Source organism: Nelumbo nucifera, chromosome 1 (genome assembly GCF_055504915.1).
Source record: "Nelumbo nucifera cultivar China Antique chromosome 1, China Antique-T2T, whole genome shotgun sequence".
Taxonomy (NCBI): Eukaryota; Viridiplantae; Streptophyta; class Magnoliopsida; order Proteales; family Nelumbonaceae; genus Nelumbo; species Nelumbo nucifera.
Genome location: NC_142649.1, coordinates 116735844 through 116757530, shown reverse-complemented (window position 1 = coordinate 116757530; position 21687 = coordinate 116735844). Strand labels below are relative to the sequence as shown.

The window sequence follows — 21687 nt, the reverse complement described above, 5'->3', positions numbered from 1 at the left end:
GCGTATGGAGATGCAGTTTGTTTTTCATGTGATACATTGAGACATATAGTGAAGATGCAATTTTAAAGAAAAAGCAAGGATATATTTTTTGGTTAAAATGATATTATTATTATGAATGATTTTAAGTTTAAATTGTTTTATTTTATTTATATCTAACCAAATAATCAAGTTTTCTTGAATTTTGGGGATTGTCATACTTAAAATATTTTAGGTCTGGTTTGTTTTTTGGTAAGTTATTTATACGGGTAAGTGTTTTCTAGGAAAAAATTATCTAAATGAATTTATCCATATTCTTTTATTTCCCAGGTAAATAAGATAATGATCCTTTTAACCATAAAAAGTCATTATTAAAAAGGAATAATTTTGTCCCATCCAAGTGTTAGCAATTTTCTCCCTACTTAGTAAAATTATTTACCCACTTTAGAGATGAATTGAAAAAATAAAATTTTCATGAATACCACATAAATTTGAAAAGAAAAACATAAATTTTTTGTCAATAAAAACTAAAATCCTATTGACCAACATTCTCCTCTCAAAATCTAAGAAATAAGTAGACCCTTAAAAAATTCATTTTTTCCCTAATATGAGATGCATTGTGTCCGATTTGAAGCTCAAAGCAGTGAAACATACGGCTCACAAAACTTGAAGTTTTAGCCTCAGCAGAACTATAAGGCAGTTGTATTTGTTAGTTGGGACAGTGAGCCTATCACGATACTGAATCGGGTCAACCTCTACATAAGAACTGTTGACTTGATCAATGACTCAGTGATTCATTTAACCCATTTAACGGGTCACAGAATTTTCTTTTTGAAATTTTATAACAATGACATCACAGCTTGACCTGTTGACCCAAATGGTTAAGCCATGATCCATTGACCCAAAGAAAAAAAAACATTGGTGCTGAGACATTCCTGTCTTGTTTTATTGACAAGGTATGCTGGGCCCAGGTTGGAGTATAATACTTGCTATCACTCTTGGTGGTGTAGCTGGTGTTACCGTCTTGACAAATTGGGATGAGAGGTGTTATTTCCAAATGCATTAACACAAGTTGGGTTGGCCCAATCCTATCATGGTCACTGGATTTCAAATGTGATCCACTAATAAATTAGATTCGGATTTCAAATGTCCAATCCATTCATAAATGGGTCCACCCCAATTGCATCCAATTAAAATCAATTTATATTTACAACCAAAATAGGTGTAAATGTTAAATTAAGGCTCACTAATTTAAAGTCATTTTTTTAGTTCATTTAATTAATAACTAGCGAGGGGCGCCCGTGCTAAACACGGGCGATGAATATCTAATTGCATCAATTGTAAAAAATTAAGAAGAAGAAGACAAAGAGTTTAAAAACAAATTGGATTTCGGTTATTACAAAGAAGGCGTTATTGCATAAGTTAATTAATGGCTTAAGTGCAAAGGTTTTATAGCGATTCAATTGTGGATAATGGATTATGCTTGAACTGCAAAAGCAAAATATGATTTGTATTGTTTGAATAACAAGACAGAAATTAATTGTCTGAGTTGTCAATAAAAATAAACAAAGTATTCAATTCAGATAGCAGTGAATTGTAAATGAGTGCAAAAAAAGTTTATGATCGTAGATAATTTCTTGGTGCTAAGGTTTGATGCATTTGCTCCCCAAACTACTTTCGCCAGCATAAAACTTCCTAGGCAAACCTGCAATAATAACAATCAATATTAGTACTAAAATAGTTTGTGTATGTATTAGATATATTATTAGCATAAATATTGTAGTCTTCCAAAAGCATGAGTTGTTAACTATAAATGTTGTATTAGTTACCTGAATCAGCCAACATGTGTCCAATTTCAGATAATAATCCTTGACTTTCACTAATCAGCAGGCATGCTTTTAGCAAAATATCCCTAAGGATGCTCCCTCTTGGTTCATTTAAAACTGGTCAGCCCCGAATGCAACAGGTGCAAAAAATTGGATCATATCTTGGGAGATCCCTTGGATTGATCAGTCCCCAAACTAAAAACTAAGCTGACATGCTATTGCTATGCTAATGCTAAAGTGGGTTGAGATGGTAGAGGAGAACCAGAGTAAGGGGAGTTTACATTGGAAGACGTTTCCAATACACGGTTGGGATGTACCATGGGGTGCCCGTACGTCAATGCATATTCGACTTAGGGATTAATATGGTTCTACCATGGAGCTAATAGATGCCAAGAAGTGCAAACCTAAAAGACTAATATACTGTTGTGACATAGATACTAGATTGGTCTGATGTGAGTTTTAAAAAAATGCATGTTACCGTAAGATTGAACCAAAACTGGGCTGAAATGGTATCAAATCAATGCATACCTATAAAGCTACATGTTGCAACAGCAGGGATCCTGAATTGGGCTGAAATGATGCCAAAACAAAAATGCAGGCTAATCCAAATTTGTAGAATGATTCTTGCTATATGTGAAAACATTTCAATACATTAGAGAGAAGAGAGAGAAAGGTAAAGATGGTTGGAAAATAGGTAGGGCTGGACCCTTAACAGCATCCTGTACATTAACAACGAAGCACAAAATGCTAAATCTGTGAAGAAGTCGATTATTATAAATCATAATATATAATTAAGTAAAATTAAATGACAAGTTTCAGTCAGCAGACACTGTTAACAGCAAACATTAACATCTACCACTGCTAACAGCAAACACTACTACTCCTGATTGGTAGGGAGCAAACAACAAAATACATAAATTATGATTGAATAAAATAACAGTCTTTCCTTTTTTGCAATATCAACCAACCAGGAAAGAACATGGTTCTCAAAAAGCAGATTTTCACCAAAGTCTTTTGAAGCACAGATGTGGACTGCTTGATATCAAAAGAGTTGCAGGTTAAGTTTGTTTATACCATTGTATGTTGCACCTTAGAATTATCCTTTCCTTAAAGCAGGGGGATTCACAAATGTATGCAACTCTTTTGACTATATCAACAGGAAAAAACCAAAAGAAAAATGTATTGGCATAAAGTCCCCTTGTTAAGTGTCATTGGCCCATTACACCCATTTTATTATCCAAGGCATGCACCAAATAAACAAATAAATCGGTTTATTCCACTAACCTTCTACTGATCCCAAACCAAGGATTAGGATGACCCCCCACCCAACAACCAAATTACAAAAGTCAGGGCAGATAGACAAGTGGGCCATGCCAAATGTACTACCAGTATCATGTGAGCATAATAATGCATATATGAAAAAAAAAAAGAAAAAAAGCTGACACATTTGTTAATATATACACAACAGAAACCCTGCATCTTAATCCTAATAATATAGAAAATGTAAAGGGATATTGGCAAACAATGCATGGAACTTATTCTTTGTCAACATTTTTCTTTTCTTTGATTCTTGGTTGTCTTAGTTATCAGTTATTGGAGGGGCTAAAGTGGGCTGTGGTCTAGCAAGTCCCCAACCACAAGAGGCAGAAGTACGGGACAATAATAACCATTAATTATATGGTTTCTTAGAAAAAATAGGAAACTCAGTTAGAACATTACTGTCATCCCCAAACCAAGGTCTAAAGCTGGGAAAATTATTGAGCTACAAGGACATAACATTGGAGGGAGATTATATTTTCAAATCACTGTTAGCTGCCTAGGTATAAAAACCAGGGATCCTATCAGTATAGACATTTTGAGGGAGGTGAAGCAGCTTGTTCAAGAACCAAGAGCTGAGTTGCAACGGATACAAAGAACAACAAATACTATGGCAGTTATCTTGGAAAGAAAGGGGTTTCCAGGGAGGAGCTATATTGAGGAGTTACCAATAGAAATTTTTGAGTTTGGGTCTATATAAAGGAATATATCAGACAATATAAATCAGGATATCTAAGATCTTTGAGGGTGCTTGGCATATTTCCTCATGTTTGTTCTCCTCCATTTGATGATATTCTTATATCAGTAAAAAGGAAAGGAAAGGAGACTACCAAACTCTGGAAATTCGACAACATTAGACTAAATTTTCCCCATCACATTAAAGGTATTTTCTCATGAGAGGAGGCAGAGATTTTATTACAAAAAGTATGCAAGAAGTATATATAAAAGAAAAGAAAAAATGAGAAAGAGAAACCAAAGAAGAAAACAGAAGCCCTGATGAGGGGGGCACCGGACTTCTATACAACATATGCAATTCAGCCTGATGAACAAAAATAACAACCCCAAGCATAATTATGAAGAATAATGCACAGAAACAAAAACAGCATGCTACCAGCTAGAGGTAACCCAGCCCATGTTTAGGGTTGGGGGGTTCATCAACTTGGGTTGGGTGAGGGTTGACCTCAATCCGACCTAACCTGAGTGGACTTGCACCCCTACTACCAGCCAAGCTCAAGCAAGCACCAGCAACAAAACTACAACACTAAGGGCCCGTTTAGGGGGGCTGAAGCCTTGGTTCAGTGCTTTCATTGAGCTGCTTTGATTAAGCTTTGATTAAGCTGCTTTAGAGAAGGCACTAAAAGAAACTTCAACGAAAAGCCATATTTTGGACTGTAACATAGCTATTCTAGATTTTATGGAGTTTTTACCAAACATCGCTTATACACTGTCCAAGCGGGGCCCACCTTGTAAAGCCAGAAGCTACTATATCAAAACCCTCCCAAACAGGTACTAAAAGTAAGCTTCAATGGAAAGCCAGTTTTTTTGGCTGAAAGAAAGCTAATTTGGGCTTTCCAGGTATTTCACCAAACAATGATACTGTAACTTTAGAGTAACAAAGACAGAATCCAATCAATCCCTCCCAAGATCCCGGATAGCTGGGATCAAAGTAAGGGCAAGTGGGCAACTAAGATTTTAGGTATCAAAATGCATGCTACTATTACAGTGGGGGCATTGCCAATAAGACACTCGTTGGCAGAAAAATGCTAATAAAGTTCTTTTTTGAAAAAAGAAGGTAATATAAATTCTACATAGAACACCAATACAATGATTAATCCATAACCTTACATACTGTCTTATTATAATGCATCATTCCAGGATGTAAAAGAAAGCTTATAAGAGTAAATTGACCACTGGTACCTCATTTCAGGTGGTTTAACAGGCCTTCTTAGTACAGAGATACTAGATTGGACTGATGTGTTATGGACACACCGCCCGGTAGCGCACTGCGGCGCAATCATAGGCAGCAGCATGCACAGCAGACCGCACAGCAACAGGCACCGCCTGGCAGCGCCGCACAGCAGCACGCACCGCCGGCAGCACGTAGCACGCACCGCCTGGCAGCACGCAGCACGCACAGCAGGCCGCACAACAGCAGGCACCGGCCGGAAGCACCGCACAGCAACACGCAGCACGCACCGCCCGACAGCGCGCAGCATGCACCGCCCGACAACACGCAGCACGCACCGCACGGCATCAGCACTAGACAGCAGCACGCACCGCACGGCAGCAGCACTAGACAGCAGCACGCACCGCACGGCAGCAGCACACACCACATGCAGCAGCACGCACCGCACGGCAACAACACGCACCACACGGCAGCAACACTGTGAGACGCGTGCATCGCCGGCAGCAGCAGTAGAGCGGGGCCCACACGATAGCTCATCAGGGTGGGTCCACACTTATCTTACCACATCAGCTCCACTCGTCAACTCACCACCAGCTTACCTTATCCCTTATCCCTTATCCTTATCTTATCTTATCTTAAGTAAGAGTTGTGTTACCATTAGGAGTTTTAGTTTAAGTTGGATTACCCTAGCCTAACCGAATCCAACAAGGAATTTCCTTCTGTAATCTCCTATTTAAGGAGCTACGAATTGAAGTAAAGGCATTCAGTTTTCCAGTCAAGAGAAGAGTGAGGAGAATTTGGGTGGTCTCTTGGACAAATCACCCATTAGGAGAGTTCGGGTGGTCTCTTGGACAAATCACCCATTTGGATTCCCACAATAGGGTCCGCACGCAAGGGAAGGCGCAAGGGAAAGCAGGGCTTTCTCACCGTGGACCGACCCGTGACGAGATCCTACGCGCGGGCCCATAACATTCTGGTATCAGAACCAAACGTCATGGGCGAAATGGAGCAGCTATCTTCCAGGGTCCACGAACTGGAACATAGGCTAGCAGAAACCAGCATGGAGGTTCGTGAAGTCAAGAAAGATGTCTGGGAGCTGCGACGCCTGCTGGAAGCATTCCTCTCCAACAAAGAAAGGAGTTCAGAGGAAATCGCCAACACAAACAGTCGCCGTCCGGACTGGGCAGAGGCATCCAGCGAACAGCAGATCGCTGCCCCTACAGATGCAGTTATTCCCAAGGATTAGTGAACGGAGGATGAAACTGTAAAGTCTCCTCCTTTGGCCGGGGGCAATGTCATGAACATTATATTGGTACCTGCAAAATGCACTCCTTTGTCGAAGACAGGTGGGCTTGGCGATGTTGCTGGGGCTTTACCGATGGCTTTGGCTCGGCGTGGACATAAAATTATGATTGTGGCACCACGGTATGGTAACTGTGCAGAAGCCCAAGAAACAGAAGTGCGCAAGAGATATAAGGTGGATGGGCAGGATATGGAGGCTGCTCTTGAGGTTCTCTTCTGTAAGCATACGTTCCTGTGATCCACAACATAGCACACCGGGGTCGTGGTCCAGTACGCAATTTTCGTTATGTGGATCTTCAACAAAACTACTTCAAACTACATGACCCAGGAGGTGGGGAACACTTCAATGTCCTTGCAGCTGGCCTGAGAGCCAAAGATCGTGTAGTCACTGTAAGCCATGGTTACGCCTGGGAGCTGAAAACTAAAGAAGGTGGCTGAGGTCTGCATCAAATAATAAATGAGTTTGATTGGAAGCTGAAGGGCATCGTGAGTGGGATTGATGCAAACGAAGGGAACCCACAGTTAGATGTTTACCTGGCATCGGATGGCTACACCAATTACTCTGTGGAGACTCTTCAGACTGGCAAGCCTCAATGCAAAGCAGCTCTACAAAGGGAGCTTGGTCTTCCTCTTCGGGAGAATGTTCCTCTGATTGGGTTCATTGGCAGGCTTGACCATCAGAAAGGGGTTAATCTCATTGCTGAGTCCATTCCTTGGATGGTGGACCAGGATGTGCAACTAGTCATGTTGGGCACTGGGAGACCTGACTGGGAACAGCTTCTCAAACATTTTGAGAGTCAACACCATGACAAAGTCAGGGGTTGGGTTGGCTTCTCTGTGAAAATGGCTCATCGAATAACTGCTGGTGCAGACATCCTACTCATGCCTTCTAGATTTGAGCCATGTGGACGGAACCAGCTTTATGCACTGAGCTACAGGACAGTCCCTGTTGTTCATGCTGTTGGTGAACTGAGAGATAGTGTGCAACCATTTGATCCATTGGCAGAGTTCCAAGCCACGTATCCAGAATTCGAGCTTGAGGACAAGCTCGTCGTCTAGGAGGGGTGTGATGTTATGGACACACCGCCCGGCAGCGCACTGCGGCACAGTCATAGGCAACAGCATGCACAGCAGGCACCGCACAGCAGCACACACCGCCGACAGCGCACAGCACGCACCGCCTGGCAGCACGCAACACACACAGCAGGCTGCACAGCAGCAGGCACCGCCCGACAGCACCACACAGCAGCACGCACCGCCCGACAGCACGCAGCACGCAGCACGCACCGCCCGACAGCGCACAGCACGCACCGCCCGACAGCGCGCAGCACGCACCGCACGGTAGCAGCACTCACCACACGCAGCAGCACGCACCGCACGACAACTCATCAGGGTGGGTCCACACTTATCTTACCACATCAGCTCCGCTCACCAACTCACCGCCAGCTTACCTTATCCCTTATCCCTTATCCTTATCCTTATCTTATCTTATCTTAAGTAAGAGTTGTATTACCATTAGGAGTAGGTAATTAGGAGTTTTAGTTTAAGTTGGATTACCCTAGCCTAGCCGAATCCAACAAGGAATTTCCTTCTGTAATCTCCTATTTAAGGAGCTACGAATTGAAGTAAAGGCATTCAGTTTTCCAGTCAAGAGAAGAGTGAGGAGAGTTCGGGTGGTCTCTTGGACAAATCACCCATTTGGTTTCCCACAATATGGTATGCACGCAAGGGAAGGCGCAAGGTAAAGCAGGGCTTTCTCACCGTGGACCGACCCATGACGAGATCCTACGCGCGGGCCCATAACATGATGTGAGTTTAAAAAAAATGCATGCTACTGTAACAGTGAACCAAAACTGGGCTGAAATGGTATCAAAACAATGCAGACCTATAAAGCTACATATTGCAGCAACAGGGATCCTGAATTGGGCTGAAATGATGTCAAAACAAAAATGCAGGCTGATAGAGCTACATGCTTCAGCAACAGTGGGTCCTAATGGTCCTAATGAGTTGAAAAAAGAGCAAATAGTTCAGAATAGAAAACTAAAACAATCTATCAAACATGATGATTTTGTGGAAAAGAAGAAGGGCTAGGATGGAGTTTTGAAATGGTTGCACTCTTCTGTTATTTACAACAGCAAAAAGGCTAACAGAGGATCACATAAAGGCCAAATTCTACTGGTATTTACAGCAGAATAATGCAGGCCACAACAATGGAAACTCTAAGCATGCGAAGTTCCACTTCATTTTATGCATTTCCAAGAGACAAACAGATCCTAAAGAAACAAAACTTAATGCAATCAGAGTTATTCATCACCAAACCAATATCCAAATAGAATAAGATTAAATTTCATTCACTTGTAGCTCTACTATACAAAATGAGAAAAGAGGAAAGAAACTGAACTGCATAACTATATGATAATTAAAAATAAATAGCAAACTACCTAAAACCACATCTTATTTACAAATATATGCATATAAACAAACATTTTTGAACTTGTTGTTTTTCCGTCCTTAATGGTATTTTTATCAGACAACAAATAGAATATTTTATTAATATCAAAGAGATGTATACATCATAGACTTAAAATGGTGTATAACCTCAGCTATTCTTCTATTTCATTCTAGCAAGGGTCATGAATCTCTAATATGGACCAATGCTTGAATGAAATGCTGAAGTAAATAATAGAAAGAAAAAAAAAATATTTGAATGAAATGCTGGTGAAAATCCAAAACTCCAAACACCCGAGGATTGATTACCAGGTCTTCATCCACATGCAACTTCCAGAATGAAGACACCAAACCTGTAGACATATGATTCCTCGGTGGCCCTACTAGAGAGGCTACACTCTGGAGCTGCTACTAATTTAGCTATTTTCTCTCCTCTAAATTATTTTATTGCAACCAACTCTGAGTATTGGGCAATCCTCAGGGGCTTAAGGAAAGAAAAGGAGCTGAATGCTGCATCAGTTGTTATTCATACTGATGCAAAGATCATGATACGGAAAACTCTTTTTTTGGTCTGAACCGTGCTTAATCGATGCAATATGCCAGACCTTACCATCTTCTTTTGTTTTCTGTAAATTGGTGTATGTAATGAGAGTGCAAAAAGTAATGGTTCATGTAGTAACAAACCCGAGAGATCCAAATTTGATTCGACATCTAATGGGTGTCTAAAAAAAATAGACTAGAATTCAATTCATTTAAATACGACAATGTTTGATTTGAATCTGAACCCATTGAAATATCAGTAAAAATGTATAAAAATTAGCATAAAATTGTAACATTAGATATAAAACAAATATTATATAGCATACAAAAAAAATAGATTTATTTAACCGCAAAGGTTTTCACTTGGAATAAGGATTTAAATCTGTTTCATCACTGCTATCTAGGACTCCTTCAAAGATCTCTCTGAGAACCCTTGTTAGATCAGTTAATAGGTGCAGATGCTTGAGATACAGCCTTAAGGCTCAGTCTCAACTGTCTCGATGACTGCCACCAAAAATTAAAAAATAAATAAATAAATAAAAACAGAGATAGCGTATCGGGTGGAAGAACTGAAACAACCAAACTCCAACTTTCACAACGCTGCAGACAGAACAATATACTTAAATAGGAATAAATTAAATAACGAAGTTTGGAGGGGGAATCTGATCTAAGAAAAAGCCACATTAATATCAATAGCCTGCAACAATTTCCCGAGGAAACAACTCAAAGCAATAAGGAGGAGAAAAAATGATAACTGCAACTTTGCGGATTCGAAATGAAAAATGAAAACTGTTTGGTCAAGTCGTATACAGACATCAATTACAACCTTCAAAGCCAAGAACGTGGAAAGTGAAATCTAAAACACATGAAGTAAAATCTAAAATCGAGACGGCTGAGTCTAAAAAGCATAGAGAAAATATTCTGAGAAACAGAGCGAGAAAAACGATACCTTGAGACAGAGAGGGAGAAATCTGGAGGAGGAGTTGAGAAGAAATAGCCAACGGGCCAGCAGATTCTTCAAATGGGAAGAGAATGATTCTGACACAGGGTGTGCGAGAGAGAACCACACCCTGCCCATCTTAAGCCTCGTTCGCCAATCCAATGAACTGTGCTCGATGTTTTAATGGCAGAACCGTGCAACAGAGAATGCTCCGTTAGGCATGTGTTTATAAACTAAAAGTCTCTCATCTTCTACTACGCAGAAACCCAGAGTTCCGCCAACTTGACCTTCATAAAGGGTTTCTGGAACAACGAAACCTGAGCAAGCTTGTGACCCCTCAAGCACTCCATAGCCAACTACTATCTTCATACTTTCCAGCCCCATACTTCCTCTTGCGAAGGCGACGACTTGGCCTCTTGCTCAAACCACCACAGTTGGACCCAAGAGGCCTACCGCAGAGCCCGTTGTTGCCGTCGAAGCCAGCGGCATCGAAATCGGAAAAGCAGAGAATCGTACCGGAGAGACGGTTATTAGCAACCGAGAACTTCTTGAGACGAGTAAGACAGGAGAGCTCATAAGGGATTGAACTGGAGAGACGATTGTTGGCAAGTTTAAGACTATTGAGAAACTTGCAATCGACGAGCTCAGGAGGGATCGAACCAGAGAGGTCGTTGTTGGAGAGAATCGGAGAAATAGAGAGGACTGAGATGAGAGGGAGAGCGGGAAGAAGTTCTGGAATCAGGAGAGAGAGAGAATGCGGGGTGAGGACCGAGGAGAGAAGTGGAGAAACAGAGAGGCAGAAATGAGAGGGTGAGCGGGAAGAAAGATGAAAAAAGTAGATACATCACACACGTTACGCATGCAAAATGGAGGGAGAGAGACCTCACGCATCGATCACACGTACAGTTCATTGATCTAATGCCAATTCATTTTTCTCTCGTGCGATCATTGATGTGGATAGGGGTGCTCTCACGTGGGAATCTACTCTGCTGCACGGATAGAACACATATAGATACATAATAGTTTGATTATTTTTGGATTGTATTTGGTAACGTGGGTGCTTTTTTGGTCCCTTTTATTTTATTTTTTAATTCCCACGCCCAAGATGGTCCATGTTAATCTCTTTGGTATTCTTTCTGTTTTTGCTAGGTAAGCTGCGTAAGCAGCAAGTAATGTTTTTTACTTTTTTTTGTTGTTTGGTAAGATGATTTTTACAGAGTTATTAGGAGTAACGATTTGTCGATGCATAAAATGTTAAATTTGATGTTTTGTCACGGGGCTAGTCATTGGGGCCCGTGCGGCACTCGAATGCGACGAATAAGTCTAAGCAACAAGTAACAATACAAGAAAATGCAGCAAAGATGGCACATGAATTAGATAAAAAGACATTGTATTGCATTAATGGATGGCAAGCATAAGCACACAGTTCAGTGTCGAGGGGATCTCATGTTTAATCTTTACATGCTCTTGATTCACCCGACTACCTACCTCCCCTCAAAGAGTACGTTAAGCTTTCGAGGGAGTGACAATAAGAAACATCAGAAAGATAAAAAGTCATACTATAGAATTACAATAATGCCATTGGAAATCCTCCCATACAAAACATATGCAATGTTCCACCCAAGACACACACTTGGACACTTGGAAGGCGTGTTGTGGGCATGGTGATGGCACTTGAAGGCGCGGAAAAATTGTCCCTTGTGACATTCTCCCCCACTCAATTCCGTCTTCATCCTCGAAGACCAGTTTTTGCTTGTGGCTTGAAGTTCTTGTTGGTGGAGGAAGGTTCTTTAACTACTCCACGGATAGGGTTTCTTCCAAGGCCCAGATAAGAGGTTGGGTAGATGGCTTGTGGATGTTCTTGATGGTGGGAAAACCTATGGCTAGTTCCTATGGTAAGTCCTTGCCAGGCTGCTTCAAGGTAGGATTTTGGTTGCTCTACTTTGGTGTTAAGAAGGTTTGTGGCCAGGGCTAGGTCAAAATGATATTTTGGATTGTTAGGGTGTTAGTTCCCATGCATTTTTCCCCAAGGGTGACTCACAGGGCTACTACGGGATTTAGCCTGAGGGATGATGTGAATGTGGTCCCTAAATGGCTTGGGTGGCACTCGCTCTCCCCGGTGGTTGTGGTAGTAGATGTGGACAAGGTTTGACATGGCCTTGGGTCTTATGTTGGGCCCATCACTTACAGGTGCTTGCGGCTTCTGCTGCGAAGTCAACTTCCGCTGATGTGGTTGGTACTGAAGCTAATGCTAATGCTAATGTTGGTGCTGACATGGGCGCTGGCATTGGCGTCGGCGCTGGAAATGGAACGGCTTTGGGGGAGACTTCTTCCTGGTGACGACTTCCCAACCCGTTCCAGTGTTGATGTGGGATGATTGGCAAGGGGTCTTCCTTGTTGTCGTGGTGCTGGCTTCATGGTTTCTTGTTTCTTGGTACAACTGCAAGGCTGAAAGCTGCTTCCCGAGTATCTGCAGGGCTGGTGATACAGAAACCATGCAAGGGGAGTGCTGATCCAAGATAAGTAAGCTGTTGATGTGTGGCATAAGTGCTGTTTCCGCCTCCGTGAGGAACTCCACTCCAAGAACAACCTGAAAATCATCGAAGGGTACTACAGATAGATTGATGGGTCCTTTCCATGGTCCGACTTGGAGTTCTACTCCACAAGCCATGCCCTTTACTGCTTTGGCCCCTGAGTTGATAGCCTTGACCCACCCTGTTTGTTCGGTGGTGGTCAAGCCGAGTCGCTTTGCCTCTACAAGCGAAATGAAGTTGTGGGTGGCCCTAGTGTCCACCAAGGCTTGGGTCGGCCTCCCGCCGAGGGTGATGTCTATGTAACTCAACCCCTTGTAGGCTTTGGTGGGCCGCTTGGATGTGGCCTCTTTCTTAACCATGGCGTTGATAAGCTGAAGGGTGCCTACTCTTGGCGCCGCTGGGGTTTTCTCCTCATCGCTCTCTTCATCATTACTGAGTTTGGCGATGAGGGCATTGACCTTCTTCCGCACAGGACAGTCGCTAGTCCAATGCTTTACATTGCGAAAGTAACAAGGAGCGAGAGGAGTAGTTGGTCTCCTGATGTATCGATGGCCTTGATAGCTTTGGGCTCCTTGTGGCTTCTTCCCTTGTTAGTGATTGACGGGCTTGTCAGTGTGCACTGGCTTCTCCTTTGTAGAGGTTGATTGTCGATCTCCCCCACTCAAACTCATGGTATGTGGGTTGGATGGCTTTTGCTCTTCTTCCTTAGGTGCTCTCAGATCAACAAGCTGCTCAGCTACGGCCATGGCGGTGGCGAGGTCCTCAACCCCACATCGTTGGAGTTCAAGCTCAGCCCATGGCTTGAGACCGTCCATGAAATTGAACAGGAGATCCTTGTCTGACATGTCGGAGATCTCCTGCATCAAGGTCGAAAACTCTTTGACATAGTCATGTAGTGATTCTTGATGTCTGAGATTCTTCATTCTTCGATGCGCCAAGTACTCCACATTTTCAGGGTAGAACTGACGTTTGATCTCAAGCCTGAATCCGACCCAGGCGTCGATGGTGCGGATTCCACATTCAATGTCTTGGCAACACCTACGCCACCATAACATTGCGATATCAGTCAAATACATAGCGGTTGTACGTACCTGAGTTTGGATGTCAATGATGCCAGTGGCAAAGAAATATTGCTCCAATTGCCACAAGAAGTTGTCAAGCTCCCTAGCATCCTGAGCACCCGAGTAAGGTGTTGGCTCACGGATCTTGATGTTCATGGAAGCTAGGGTGGAGGGAGTGCTAGGTGAGTTGGCCACCGCCCTCTTTAGGAGAGTCATCTCGTCTCTCATCTCGTCCAATTGTGCTTGAAATTTGTCTAGCAAACCCTATAGGCTACTTTGGAAAGGCCCTGCTCCCGAATTTTGTATGGTGGTGTGCATGTCTCTAAAGGCGCCATTGAAACGTCCTTCTAGTTCCACCACTGCATTCTCAACAGTCTCTAGGTTGAGGTGGAGTTCATTGACCTAATCTCGGATTTCTCCCACTGTTGCCTCGCAACGTAGGAGGTGCATGTCCATGCTAGCTAGTTGGTCGACTGATTTGTCGTGCTTGCTAGCTTTAGTTGTGTGGCCCTTTGGGGCTTGTGTCTTGGTAGGTTCGTCAAGTGGAGCTTCATCAGTGTTATGGGCTTGGAGCCGCCCGTGTGGTGTGTCATCAACAATGTCACGGTTGCTCTTCATTGTGCTGAAGTAGGGGCGAAAACAGGGTCCAATGTATGAGTAGGAGCTCCTGCTCTGATACTAACTGTCATAGGGCTAGTCATTGGGGCCCCGTGCGGCACTCGAATGCGACGAGTAAGCCTAAGCGACAAATAACAACACAAGAAAAGGCAACAAAGATGGCACACAAATTAGATAAAAAGGAAAATTATATTGCATTAATGGATGGCAAGCATAAGCACACAGTTCAATGTCGAGGGGATCTCATGCTTAACCTTTACATGCTCTTGATTCACTCGACTACCTACCTCCCCTCAAAGAGTACGTTAAGCTTTTGGGGGAGTGACAATAGGAAACATCAAAAAGATGAAAAGTCATACTACAGAATTACAATAATACCATTGGCAATCCCCCCATACAAAACATATGCAATGTCCCACCCAAGACACACACTTGGACACTTGGATGGTGTGCTGTGGGCATGGTGATAGCACTTGAAGGCGCGGAAAAATTGTCCCTTGTGACAGTTTGGTGCATTGAGTATCGTGATTTACAAGATGTAGGCATTTTTTATTGTTTTTTTAAAAAACGCCTGAACTAAATAGCATTATAGGCGACAAAAAACGAAAATGTGAGATGGCTCCGACATAGCACCATTTTTTGATAAATGGCATCGATAGCAAACATCCCCTTACCCTTAGTTTAACTTATTATTGAATATCATAGTTTTCAAAGTGACAATACGAATCTAGGCTAGAGGGGAGAGCTTAGTCACTTAGTGGCCTATGTGCCCACCTAAGCATGTATGTCTTAGAAAATAAGGACAACAAGGTGATGAGCCCCTATTTTTGTCATGGTCAAAGCCTTATTCTTGTCTTAAAAAACGGAAAGGAAAAAAATTGAAAATGATGGTGAAGAAGCTCCTGTTTTTTTCCAAGAGCCTATGTCTTCCAAAAAAAAAGAAGGAATGATTTCCCTGTTTTTTTGTCTAGAGGAGCTCTTTGATTTTCCTTGATTCTTTATCACTCAAACCATGACAAAAGTACCTATCGAACTTGTTTTTGTCTAAGAAACTTAAAATATGAAACTTTGAAACTTTTTATATAACTCATATGATGATGTTTGGGCAAAACCATGGTTTTTAAAACCGACCCAGAGACTGAACCGGTCAGGGGTCTGGTTATCGGGTTGAATGGTTCAATCGTTTAAATAGAATGATCGGCCCGTTCTGACAAAAAAAATAAAAAAATTTAAAAAATGGTCAAAACCGTTCAAATGGTTAACCGGTTGAGTCAACGGTTTGCTGACCAAAATCAATGGTTTTTGAGAAAATCCAGTTTTGGGGGAAACGAAACCAATCACTTAACTGGTTCCTGATTTTTCCAGTCCGACCATCCGGTCCGGTCTGATTTTGAAAACTATGGGCAAAACAAGCCCCAAAAAACGCTTATAGGCCTAGGCCATTAGGCATAGCCTTGACAAAAAATATGCTGAATATAATAAAATGAAAGTTAATATGGATATCTATACGATCATACATGGAGGTTCATGTTTTTTTTTTTTTTCTTTTTTTTTGGATCCTTCCTATGTGTAGAGCGCTGAATTCGTCGCATGGTTTTTAAAACCGACCCGGAGATTGAACCGGTCAAGGGTCCGATTATCGGGTTGAACAGTCTGATCGTTCAAACTGAATGCTCGGCCCGTTCTGAAAAAAAAATAAAAAAGTTTAAAAAATAAAAAAATGATCAAAACTGTTCGAACGGTTAACCGCCCGGTTCAGCGATTCGCTGACCAAAATCAATGGTTTTGGAGGGAAATTCGATTTTTGGGGAAAAGGAACCGGTTCCCTATTTTTCCAGTCCAATCGTCTGGTCCGGTCCGATTTTGAAAACCATGATTCAGCGAGTTGAACACAATTCCATGTTTTCTAAGGTTATTTTAGACGAGAGTTGCACGTTTTTAACAAATTAGATTTGGGCTGAATAAATAGATAAAGTTCTATTTAGGCCCGTTTGTTTTTTTGGGTAAGTTATTTATTCAGGTAAATGCAATTCTCTGGGTAATTTTTTTTTTTGAGAAACATTTATCTGGCTAAGTGCATTTACCCATGTTTTTTTATTTATCAGGTAAATAAGGTAATGATCATTTTAATCATAAAAATTCATTATTAAAAGGGGCATTTTTATCTCATTCAAGTGTTAACAACTTTTCTCCTAGATGGAAAAATTATTTACCCACCTAGGTGATAAGTAGGAAAATAAACTTTGGTTGATCAAAAATAAATATGAGATTTTTGGTCAAAGGGAATCAAAATCCCATTGACCAACTTTTTCGGCTCTCAAAATCCCAATAAAGAATGCTCCTTAGGCTGCGGTTAGTAGAGGTGTAAAATTGAATTGGGATAAACTTTACACCTCGGTTCGTTTGTGCATAAATTTGGTAAACATGTAATTTTGCGTAAATTTGCATAAAAATCTATGTAAAATTACATTTAATCTTTTAATTACATTGATAATTGATGTAATAAATACATCGAAAAATTTGGATGTATTTATTACATTTCTCTCTCTCTTTCCTTCTCTCTTCAAAAAAGAGGCGGCAATCTCTGGAAGCTATCACTCTCTCTCTCTCTTTCCTTCTCTCTTCCTCCGATGAGAACAGAGAGGCGGCGATTTCTGGCAGCTTTCGCTCTCTCTCTCTCTTCTTCTTCTTCTTTGTCTCTCTTCCTCCGACAATAACAGAGAGGTGGCGATCTCTGGAAGCTTTTCCATCATCTGTTTTTGGGTTTGATACGCCGGTTGCAACACCCGGCAAGGACTGCAACCCAATCACTAGACGAGAATGAAAACAGAGAGGCTCATTGCAACCCGGTCTGATACACCTGTTGCAACACCCGGCAAGGACTGCAATACCCGACGAGAACGAGAACAGAGAGGCGCTCACGTACAAGAGCCTCTCCTGTTGCAATACCTAGTCACCAGTTTATGGGTCTGATATGCCGTTCGTGGTGCTCTGTTTCTTGGCCGACCGGCAAGGATTGTAATTTCTAGGTTGCAGTGGACTTTTACCTCGGTTTCCTTGTGTTCATCGTCATTTTGTTCACAGCACCATCCACAACCATTGTTTCCGCTCCCCCTCTCTCTCTTCCCCTTTCCATCTTCTTCTTCTCTTCCCCTTCTTTCTTCTTCTTTTTCGTTGTCGTCCTCATACATTTTAACTGTTACACCAGGTGAATGCAAAAGATAACCGGTGATCCTTCAAACAAAGATCAGTGTAAAACTTTTACATGACCGGTTCATCTTCTACACTTATCTGATGGGCCGTTTTTTAAATACATCGGCAAGGATTGTAAGCTTTAGTGAAGGGCTAAACCCTGGCATCGATCTTTATAAGCACGCGACATGCCTAGTATGACAGCGATGATGTGATGGTTGCTGTGGTTGTGTTTTTTCGGGTGAACAATTTATAGGCTTTTAATTATTCATAAATCACTCTGTGGAATAGTAATAAATGATTTAAGTGCTAATAATAATAATAATAATGATAATGATAGGCAATACAGAGTTCTGGCTTAAAATCTAATCTTACTAGCTATAGAGAGTAATACGTTCTAGTCCTGACTCCTGAGGGGGCCGGGTTGTATCATGTATGCATTTGCACTTCATTTGGTCCTCTTGTTTCTCACCTTCAACTTTGTTGCCCTTTTTCCCCTTCCTCTTGAATTTCTTCACACTTTATTAATCTCTCTCCTTGGGATTTAGTAGCTTTGGCTTCGTCTTGTTCCTTCTTTTTTGTTTGTATGAATTGGAGAAGGCCTGTGAGTACAATTTCAGGACTGTCATTCTTCATGAATTCCTCGGCCACTTCAGCAGGTGTGACCTCCGTCTCCTTGATCAATTCATCAATCTCTGGAAAGAGGGAGTGCTCAGATATCCCAAGGTAATTAGAGGCAAGTAGCCTAAAACCGCTAGGAGTGCAGTAGGACATATGGATGTGCATGTCCATGCGGCCAGGGCGAAGTAGGGCGGGGTCTAGCCGATCCTTATGGTTGGTTGTGAACATTATGATCCTTTCATCTCCACAACTTGACCATAGTCCATCAATGAAATTGAGCACCCCTGACAGGGTCACTTTCTGCACATTTCAGTCAAAGCTTGTGTGAGAGAGAGATACAGATACATACATACCTAATCCCTATATATAAACACAAATGAATCATTTCTAAATGAATAGGTGATGAGGGGCTAAGCTAGAAGACAATTTCTGACCCAATCCATCCGACCCTGGATATGAACCAATGATCAATTGGGTTGATCTAAGTGGATAAGGTTATGGTGTTATGGGTATCCCCTTTCGGTCGGTCAACCTCTTTCTTCTCTCTAGTAGACCAATAATATGACCTGACGTTGTAACCACCGTAAATGAGTACTTAGAAATTTTTGGGACACTTATCCTTTAAAATACCCTTAGCCTATCTTTGAAAAAGATTAATACCCATTTTTGATAGTTGTCAAAATATTTATGAAGTGCTCATTTGAAGTGCTTAATAGATTTAGTCCCTTTATGGATAGGCTGTGTATTTATATTTTTTCATTTTAAACAGTTTTTAATTTGTACCTCACATTAATACCTATTAAAGTGTGACACATCAGTATTTGGTTTCAAGAAATATTAGGGCATTGAGGGAAATAAAAATTTTATATTTCCTCAAATGCCCCATCCACAAAAATCAAAATATTTCAATTTTCTAACTTTTATTTTGCTTCGTATCCCCTACACTTATATGGCTCTGATGTGGTGGTGTTTTTTCAATAACGTGACAATAACGCCGACCGAACCAAACACATCAGTTTAAACACACAATTGGCGGTGGTTCGTATCTGAGAGAGATGACTTCAAGTGAGAAACTAACTAACCTCGCTATCTTGACGAAAGCCATTTACGTAGAATTTGGATCTTTCATCAGCTGCGCCTTGTCGATCTTCCAAATCAATACTGCAATCAATGTCCTCAACGACAATTATCGAACGGTTGGCTGTTGCGACCAGCAACCTCCTTAGCTCCGAGTTGCAACGGACATCGGTTAGCTCCAAGTCGTACACGTCGAAGTTGAGGTAATTGGCCATAGCAGCAACCAAGCTCGACTTACCCGTCCCCGGAGGGCCGTACAACAAATACCCACGTTTCCAAGCCTTTCCTACCCTCCTATAGAATTCTCTCCTCCTCACAAACCTCTCTAAATCCTCCATTACTGCCTTCTTGAGCTCCGAATCCATCGCCACCGTCTCAAACGTTGCAGGATGATCCAGGTTAATGGAAGTCCATGCATCTCCCCTGCTTCCATAGACGCGGTCGAATTGCAGCGTGAATAGCTTCAGTGTCTTGTTCTCTTGTTTCATCTCCTTGGACTCCCTTAATATGTGATGCAAGTAAGAACCCAACACCTTATCCTTATGTTTCTTGTGAAAAGTGAGCTCAAAGGATCGGACTTCGGATCGTACCGTCGAGTTGAAATTGTAGGGGTTGTTGTAATAAGGCGACGAAGATTCGACAAGGCTGCATACAAATCTCCACTTGAACTGTACACCGTCGAAGACATCTACTATCTCTTCGTTTTTCTCCATAGCGACGATGAAATTATTCTCTTTTTCGGGTTTGCTCACCTTTAGTCTTCGAGTGGAGGGGGAGAACTTGGGGCCCAAGTAGATCTCGGCAGCCTGGTAGATTTGATTGTTGGTAAGCCCATCGAATTCTTGGATGACAATGGTCAATTCCGAGGAGAAACGAGTGAGGATGCTTCGTAGGCCGGAGAAGACATAGTGTTGTACCTCATGAGGTAAGAAGTCGTGGACTATTGACCGAACAAGCATCACCGACGCTGCCAGAGACGCTGCTGCGGATAAAACTGTTTTAGTTGAAGGTATGTTTGTATTGGAAAACATTGTTCTGGTATTGGGGTATTCAACAATTCCAAACACTGTACTGATCACTCTCTCCTTCTCTCTCTCAGACACAATACCACACACACAAAAGTAGTCTCAATTCTCAAGAATAAGAATTTCTTAGGTTTGGTCGATGATTTGGTGGTCCTTTTATAAACAACAAGATAGTCTTGTATATATTGATGAACTATGTTAATTGGGAGCTGATTGTCAGATTGACTAATTGACCCTTTACCGTGGGGTTGGGGTCAGTGGAACCCTTCAAGAAATTACCTGGAAAGAGCAAACATATATAACAAGTTAATTATGAAAGTATGAGTTACGTTAAAGTAGAACAAATTAAGCTCAGTATATCATATTATTATTTCCTTCCCCACTCGAGAACAAATTACTATTGGATTGTAAGTAAATTTATTTTTAGGATACAATAGAATGTTGGGTGAGAAACTACAACCAGTAAAATTAAAGAATCTCTAAGGAAATATTTTGTGTTGTAAAAATTTATATGTTTAATGGATTGAATTATTTTTTGATTCATAGTTAGTTAACAATTAATGATTGTTAACATTTAAATGATATCCTTTAATTACATTTAATTAAGTCATGACCATTGGATTTAACTTGAAATATTAATGATCATGTTTCGGCTTCCCATATCAGATGTTATTTGTGATTTGCGATTGCCATATTGCAATGGCAAGACTTTGTAGTGTTTGTGTATATATATTTATTTATATGTATTTGTATGCACGTATTTAAATGTTAAGATTTTCTCTAATGTGATACAGGTATGCTACTTTTAAAACCACATTACTTTGCCCATATATATATATATAGCTAGTTTTAGTTAAAAAAAATGAGAAGTCTTTTCTTTTTTCTAAAAGCAAAATAAAGAAGGAAATTGGGCTAGTTAAAAGTTAAAACCCAATTCCACTTGGACTGGGTTAGGACCTAAATGGTTAAACTTAAAACTGATTATACAGCTGCCTTTCCTTGACTTCTAACTTTCGTTATTTTAGGCAAAATCCTAGAAGTTTGGGTTTGGACTTTAGAGAACTAGGATACGATCATTTGCAACCTATGGTCCAAAGCTTACCATGGAACCCTTAATAAATTGACTCTGTCAAAACGACAAATATATTGCATCGGATGGCTATATTTATTAAAACCATCTCCTTTTGGTCTATTTTCTGCCTCCTGTGTCAAACGGGTCAATTAATTGCAATTACATTTCAATGCAACGGCGGGCAGGAGCACTTTTCTCTGTCAAAAAACAATAGCAAAACAAATCGGGCCAG

General features: G+C 41.3%; 1 protein-coding gene and 1 long non-coding RNA gene across 2 annotated transcripts; both read right to left on the bottom strand.

Annotated features, from left to right (window-relative positions):
* Positions 1 to 1508: 1508 nt before the first annotated feature.
* LOC104601810 (uncharacterized) lies at positions 1509 to 11073 on the bottom strand. Its single transcript, XR_735967.3, has 2 exons — positions 10265 to 11073; positions 1509 to 1681 (listed from the first exon to the last, which is right to left on the bottom strand). It is a non-coding gene; the product is annotated as an uncharacterized LOC104601810 (long non-coding RNA).
* A 6876-nt stretch (positions 11074 to 17949) lies between these two features.
* On the bottom strand, positions 17950 to 20537 carry LOC104601811 (protein HYPER-SENSITIVITY-RELATED 4-like). Its single transcript, XM_010265291.3, has 2 exons — positions 19364 to 20537; positions 17950 to 18581 (listed from the first exon to the last, which is right to left on the bottom strand). The coding sequence occupies exons 1-2, from the start codon at positions 20387 to 20389 to the stop codon at positions 18135 to 18137; spliced, it is 1473 nt and encodes a 490-aa protein (XP_010263593.1). The 5' UTR covers positions 20390 to 20537; the 3' UTR covers positions 17950 to 18134.
* Positions 20538 to 21687: the final 1150 nt, after the last annotated feature.